A 7,664-nucleotide genomic window follows, 5' to 3' on the forward strand; every position below is an offset into this window, starting at 1 on the left:
AAAAAAAAAAAACTGAAAAAGGAAATATGAAGCTTAAAATACTACTACGTAAGATAATATTAACTTGATTGTGAAATGCTAGTTTTATATACAAAACCAGAAATCCTGGCTACTCCAGGATCATGAAAAGGGGCTTTAGAAAGAAAAAAATAAAATCTCAGGAAAGATAATTATTTTAATAGCTGCCCTCAGGAAAATGCAGATGAGGGTGAAGCTATCCCGAATTAGCAATTAGATAAATCTTGAGGATTAGAAAACAGCAGGATTTAAATTCCCTTTTCAAAAATGCAGCAACTCTGCTAGAAAATGAATGAATGTGATTGCAGCTATATATTTTTTTGACCGGTGCTCTTGCAGCTGTGGAAGTTTGACCCACACTGAGATGCCTCCTGAGTCAGCCCTTTCTGTGTCCTTGTCTCTGCAGCGCGAATCTGTCCAAGGCCGCCTGGGGAGCATTGGAGAAGAATGGCACCCAGCTGATGATCCGCTCCTACGAGCTTGGGGTCCTTTTCCTCCCTTCAGCATTTGTAAGTTTACACTTCCAATGGCGTAGTAGGTCACATGTGAAATGAACTGGGTTTTGTGTTCTCTTCCTTTGGTCACAACGGTCTGCCTAAGGTTGGCAGGAAACAGTCGAGATTCTTACCCAGAGCCCGTGCCCTTCACCACTGGTCTGTACCTCTGAGCTTACTGAATACTCACCAGCCCGAGTGCAATGGGTACCTGCCCTCAAGGCCTGTGTACTTGTTTAGGATTTGACTATGTGCTTCTGGCAAAATTAATAACATTTAAAATAAACATTGTGAACTACAATGTGAAGATTTGTCTCAAGGTGGTAGATGACAAGTCACCAAGGGAATGGCCCAGTCAAACACAAGATGTTTTAGGTAGGGGTGACTGCCTACCTAATCTTTAAAATAGAGATTGCATTATTTATAAAGACCATCAGACAAGAATATTAAATAGATTCCACCCCTCCTAGACTATGCCAGCAGATTCAAGAGCTAGGGTGAATTCACCCAAATAGGGTGGCTATGTAGTCAACAGTCTAAGATGGAAACAGATTTTCCAAGAATTTGTTAGCACATCTCAAAAAACAGAGCCTGGAACAGTGCTTTCCAGCAGGCTTCCATCATGACCCTGGTGAGGCCCCACTCACTATACCTGCCTTGTCATTAGCCATTGGCCCTTTGATTGGGCTGTCTGTGTCCTTCAGTGAATGACCTGGGCAGAGTGCTATAATCAGGCATTGTGGATAGTACACAGAATGGCTTACCCTTCCCCTCCCAGAGAGCTCATAGGCTGGTTGGGAAAGGAAGCCATAAAGTCAAATGGGCACCCGAAACACCTGAGCAATGAGACAGACATCGTTCCTTGGTGCAGGCTGGGTGCTGAGACCTGAGGGAGGTGTCTACCTGAGTGAGCAGAGCCAAAGGGCTTTGTTGTGCGTTACAGAAACCAACTTGTGTCCACAGAAGCCCACAGATGGAGGGAGTTTACTGAGAAGATGCTGGGGGGATGTCATGGGATCCCAGGAGTTGCTGAGCAGCTGACACTTGGCAGGGACAGAACCAGGTCCTTTTGGGGGACTCAGCAGAGGCCCTTCTCCCTGGGTTACTGCCACTAGAATGACTGCAGCCCAGGTGCTGGCCATTCCACATCCCAGTGACTCCTCAGGCCTAGATCTGCCTTCCATGACCCAGGACTCTCCCAGGTCTGTCCCCAGAGAGTAAACCTGTTTCTAGAGAAGGGAGAATAGATGTAAGTGAGGAAGTCACCCTGAGGGATAGACACTATTAGGGGGTTTCACCCATAAGTGAGTTGACGTGCATCCTGTCAGTAGACTTTGTCTTTAAGCACATAAATCACAGTATCTGTGTTGCTCACTGATATTTGAAGTGTCTGGAAAAAAAGTAGATCTTTGCTTGGACTTCACAAAACTAACATTTATGGTTTAGACCTTGAGGACGACCCAGAGATTTGTGCCATGCGGTAGTTTGTCATTTCGCTGAGTTTATACAGGCACAGGAATGAGACACGTAGCTTGTGAAGGAGAGGCTGTCCAGCAGAACAGTGTGGCGGTTCCCTCCTCAAAGCGTACCCCAGGCTCCTTCCTGAACGTTCCAGTGGCTTGGGACTGCCCTCCTCCACCCTCACTTCAGTCCTGCACATACCCTGTGCCTGCTGTCTTCATGATGAAAGCCAGGAGTTCTGCACAGCAGAACTCTCCCGGGGAGAGAATAAAGGATGAGGTGGAGGCTTCCTTTTCGGGAAACTCATGGATAAGTTGAGGAAACAGACACCGGTGATTACAGTATGTGACAAGAACTAGGGTGTGGGGCATTGAAAATACCGGGGCCCTGAGAAGACGGACCATGTAGTCTGCCTGGGAGGGTTGGGAAAGGCTTTGTTAAGGAGGTAGCATTCAATCTCACTCTTGAGAAAGCAGTGTGAGCCTAACCCTCTGTAAGGGAGGATGAGGCTTCCAGACAAAGGTAATAGTGCAGGCTGTGTTTGGGAAAGAGCAAACAATTCTGTGTGCTTGGAATGGGGATGGGGCATGGGCCATGGGCCATGAGGGGCTGGAATCCCAATCTGAAGGAGACTGGAGAACAGAACACACTGTTGGCCTTGGTCCCACGTGGATAGTAGAAAGGCATCAGTTTCTTAAGCAGAACTAATGGTCTCATCAGGCCAGTTTTCAGAGATTTGAATCTTATAAAATATTCTGAAATCAGGATTATAATTTATACTATTTAAAAGTTACTTGAGGTTATAGCACATTGCATGTATCATCAAAATCATCATCTTAGCCATATAAACCACAGTTTAACAAACCTGATTATTAATGAGTTACTGTTACCATTCATCCCACTGTCTTGTCTTTTCTCTTCCCTTCCCTTCCCTTCCCTTTTCCCTTCCCTTTTCCCTTCCATTTTCCCTTCCCTTTTCCCTTCCCTTTTTCCTTTCCTTCCCTTTTTCCTTTCCTTTTCTTTTTAAATTGAGACAGACTCTTGATCTGTCGCCCAGGCTGGAGTACAGTGGTGCCATTATAGCTCACTGTAGTTTCAACCTCCTAGGCTCAAGCAGTCCTCCCACTTCAGCCTTCTGAGTAGCTGGGACTGCAAGTGTGTATAGTACACCTGGCAAACTTGTTAATTTTTCTGTAGAGACGGAGTCTTACCATGTTGCCCAGACTGGTCTTGAACTGCTGGGCTCAAGTGATCCTTCCCTCTCAGCCTCCCAAAAGATCTTGTCATTTCTCACTCCCTAATGCTTCTAGATAATCTGTTCCCTCTGAACACCCCCACAACATCACCTGCTGGGTGAGTCAGCCCTTACTGCCATAGCCCCCACCTCACCTCGCTGGGCCACATCCATGCTGCTCCTCAGTCCGCTGTCGGAATGGGCTTTGTAAACCACAGATCCGGCTGTGTTACCTGCTACAAATCCTGTAAGGTAGAATCCAGGCTCCTTAGCAGGGCATCTTTTCCTTTTTATGTTCTGACTCCTGACCTCTCCTTCCTGGTACTTACTGTTTCTGCCATGTGCAGAACTCATGGTTCTCACTGTGAGCCAGGTCACCCTGCTAGCCAGCCATAATCTGTACTGGGAATGACACCTTTATGCCCCACCTCTGCCTGCTGCACCTGTCTCCCTTGCAGGCGCCCCTCCTCTGCATCCCACAACTTTCTAGAACCTGGAGGTCAGCACATATCCCACCTTGCATTGTGACCATTGACTCGTGTCTCCTGGACCAGACTGAGCTGAACGGGTCATGTGGGAGGCTTTTCATAAGTGCCTGTTCAAGTTGTTTCCTTTAAGTTGCCCCATACCGAACAATGTGAGGAGAAGAGTGTGAAACAGTATGGAGACTGATTTTGCTCCAGTGAGTATTGTATATAGCAGGTGTTTAAATATGTTCACGAATTGTGTTGTAAAGCAATTTACAGTATGGAATAGCTCATCAGTAGCTGTCTTGAAATTAAAATACACATACACTTAGGAGTCCACTACAGTACTTACAAATGCCAATCCCTATATATTCACTTAATAAATATCTTAAAGACTTCTGTATCAATCATAATCCTAAAATGTTTACTGACAAGAATGCAGTTTGTCTTCAAATAAGGCCAGTTGGTAATATCTTTTTTTAAGTGTCTGTTTAGTACCAGCAAGATGTGCCTTTTAATGTTTTTGGCTTCATGTTTGTCAAATAGACTTACTTAATACAGAACTTTTTTAGACATCCTTCAGACTGGACATCATCCAGAATTCAGCCCCGCTTCGTATCTCTTGGGTAGAACTCTGTGTCCACCACCCACATGTCTGAGATATCAGCAGCTAGAGTTGCCACTTTTGTCCTTCATCAGTAGGTCGTGTTACCTGCTGTGTTCTGGGAGGCTCATTTGGAGCCACTGTTGCAAACAATCAAGCTTCATGCCCAGAATGGAATGCTGTCATGCACTGCAGAGGCCTCACCTAGAAAAGGAACCCTGTAGTCCTCTGCTTTCCTGCAGCCATGATAAGGAGCTGTCACTCTGGAACCAAGTAGCCATGTGATATGACACTCCTGTCAACTAAAAATACAGCAGACAGAGAACCAGTGTTTCCCATTCATGATAAAGATGCCATTTCAAACCTGGGATTGATCTGGAGGCTGATAACTGGTACCACCTGTTCCTATTTTTTTTCTTGTTTTTTAAATGAATAAATCTGGAAATACATCCTTTCTGAGAGCAGTCTAACTTGTACAGTATGTTGTCAATAGCCTCCCCTTTGACTAAGAATACTTTCAAGAGCTTTGGAGGGTAAAGTCAAGGTACATTTACTTTGTATGCCCAGCACTTAGTGATGCTTGGTATATAATAGTCGCCTAATAAAAATTTGTTCATTTAAATCAAAGACTTTATTCTTTTCAGGTCTAAAATCAATTTATCAATTATATTTTCTGGGTTGTCCCTTTAAGCGCATTTAACGTTTAAGTTAGGCTATGGTTCAGAAAGTCTCAATATAGGAAAGATGTGATTATTTCAAAGATCAGTAGCTGTATTCCAAATCCAATATATGCCTCTGTGCATATATCAAGGAGGCACAAGTACTTCTCTCTTTGAACCTCATTCCTGTGGTGTTTATTGAGCACATACTCTGTCAGGCACTGAGTAGGCCCTGGACTGGAGCCTGCCTAGCGCACTGTGGTTAGAGAAGCCTGGATTAGGGTCCAGTTCTGCTTCCTTCCAGATGAATGTGGCCCAAGTGTCCCTGTGCTGGTCTCATCCTCTCCTAAGCCCCAGGGTCACTTGGTCCTGTGCTAGTAGGTTCCAAAAAGTTCAAGTCTCTACTTTGTCGGTTCTGTTTAAACTTTGTCATGTCAAACATGGTGTATACCACAGGCACATGCAGTCTTATGATGTGGCTTTGGCTGGAAGAACTAATACAGTTTACAAAAGCCACCACCTTAACCCTCTTCTTGTCTTCCCTCCCAACACCAACCCTGCCTACCTGCCTTGGGGCCAGCCCATCTGTTGTGAGCCCCCAGGGTTTCCCAGCAGGCCATAGCCAGGCAACAATTTGACATGGTATATCTTGCATCCTGCTCATGTTCTCCCATCTAGCTAATAAAGCCACGGTCCTTATGTTCTCCTTCCTCTCACCTGTCCACATCCTGTACCATCTGTCTTGGCAAGCATTTCTCTGCCTGTTCCTACTAGTCATCATTCTCTCTCCCCTGGATGAACTTGAGCCTTCCCTCCCTGTTTTCCCCATGTCAGCCTACTACTATCCTGGAGATGGGTTTCTACCCACATGTCAGGGTCTGTGTTCCTCTGCCCTTAAACCTTCAGCAGCAATCTTTGGCCCACAGGATGATGTCCAGACTCCTTTGTGTGACATCAAGGTCCACTGTGAGCTGGAACAGCATGCCTCTCAGGCTCCAGCCACCCACAAGTATTTGTCTGCATATTAATACACGGAGGCTGGTCCCTTACTAGTAGTGAGGTCCTGGGGACTGCTGCTCTTTGCCTAAGAGACTCTGAAGTAACGTGGAAAAAGAATAACACATTGGAGAGATCCCTTAGGGACCTCTGATCTCTAGGAGCCAAAATGAGAGAAAGAGAATGAACTTTGAAGTAAGACAGAGGAGCTGGGATCCTGCTTACAAGCTGTATTAGACTTGGCCTCCTTATTCTACTTCTGTAGCCCCTTTTTTCTCATTGTACACTGGCGACAATGTAACTAACTCACAGGATCTCATGTGAGATCGAGAGTTATAACCCATAATGTGTTTACAACAGTGCTTGGTACTTAGCAAGTGCTCAGTAAAGGTTGCAGTCGATATTAGCAGTAGCAGCAATAGCATATGAGCCACCCAGTTGAACAGAAGATGGAAAGCAGGGGCTGATACCCCATGGGTTTTCGGTCAGATCAGAATCTTGATGTCACTTCTGTGATGATGTTGCACTCTTTTCTTTCCTTCTGAACTGCATTCCCCAGCCTCACACAAACAGCCCTTTGCTTATCAAAAACCCATCCTTCAAAGTCCTGTTAGGTTTATACTTCACAAAGCTTTTCCTAACCCCCTAGCTAGAAAGATTTCCGGTTGTTGATCATACACTGCCTTGCACAAAAGATGCCACCACGTTCCTATAATTTACTTCCTTGCCAATTATTTGGTCTTTGACTAAGTGTGCTCCTTCTGGGAAGTTAAGGTGCTGTCACTGTTTTATCTCGGAAAGCCTGATGCCTTGTGTAGGTTTTACTACTTGAGGTTGCTACTCAAATAGATGCAAATAAAAACATAAATTACATCTCTAACTCAAACTGAAGCATGCCTCTTTTTCCCCATGATTGAGCTAAGCTGCTAAACATAAATCATCACAGCAATAATCAGCTCTTTCACTCCCAAAGCTGAAGAAGGGAAAAGCCAGCAATTTCTCATGTGTAACGTATGTCCACCCTCTCACCTGGTGTTTTGTAAACATACTGTCTTAGCTGTCTTCTACGTATCTGTGCCTGGGAGGGTGCCTTCCTCTGTTTTATAAAATGCCAAGTGATACCACTGTGATATATAAATAATGATAATTAGAAGACAGCCTCAAATTATTTGACATTCAGATTGAAGGGAAAAGTAGTACTTTTTTTGTAGTAACCTAGAATTTGGATCAGAAATGGCATTCAAAATAAAAGCATATTGGTTCCTGTCAGACAGGGATAGTTCAGACCTGCTCATATCTGAAGTCAGATATCACAAAATGGAATCATGGGCCAAGTACACAGCCTCAGATCTGGGCCCAGGCTATAAAGAACCATAATCTCTAGCTGTGATACATTTGAAAATATCAGGACTAATAGGAGCTAAAGGAGAGAGAAGTCATGTTTTACCTGAAACTCCATGAAAGTATTTAATAATCATTAACTTGGCATCACTTCCCAACCACTGGCCTCTTTATTTTGTAAAATATCCAAATACCAGGGTTTCTAGAATTTGACTCGTCTTGACCCTGCCTACCTTAAATTTTCAAGGAATTCTTCCTTTGTCACAGTTCCCGATGGTGAATTTGAGACCATTTGTTTGCTTGGTGGAAGGAATATTGGACCAAGAATCAGAAAGACAGGATATGATTTCCAAGCCTGCCACTATTTTTTTTTTTTTTTTTTTGAAATGG

At 44.3% G+C, this 7,664-nt stretch overlaps 1 protein-coding gene across 3 annotated transcripts in view; it reads left to right on the forward strand.

Annotated features, from left to right (window-relative positions):
• Positions 1–7,664, forward strand: part of TDP1 (tyrosyl-DNA phosphodiesterase 1) — a 98,348-nt gene that overhangs the window by 68,597 nt on the left and 22,087 nt on the right. For all 3 annotated transcript variants that reach the window (XM_037737115.1, XM_017524558.2, XM_017524559.2), the window contains exon 14: positions 425–527. In XM_037737115.1, the coding sequence (XP_037593043.1) occupies positions 425–527 (103 nt within the window). The remainder of the gene's footprint in view (positions 1–424; positions 528–7,664) is intronic.

This window comes from Cebus imitator, unplaced genomic scaffold (genome assembly GCF_001604975.1).
Source record: "Cebus imitator isolate Cc_AM_T3 unplaced genomic scaffold, Cebus_imitator-1.0 Scaffold34, whole genome shotgun sequence".
Taxonomy (NCBI): Eukaryota; Metazoa; Chordata; class Mammalia; order Primates; family Cebidae; genus Cebus; species Cebus imitator.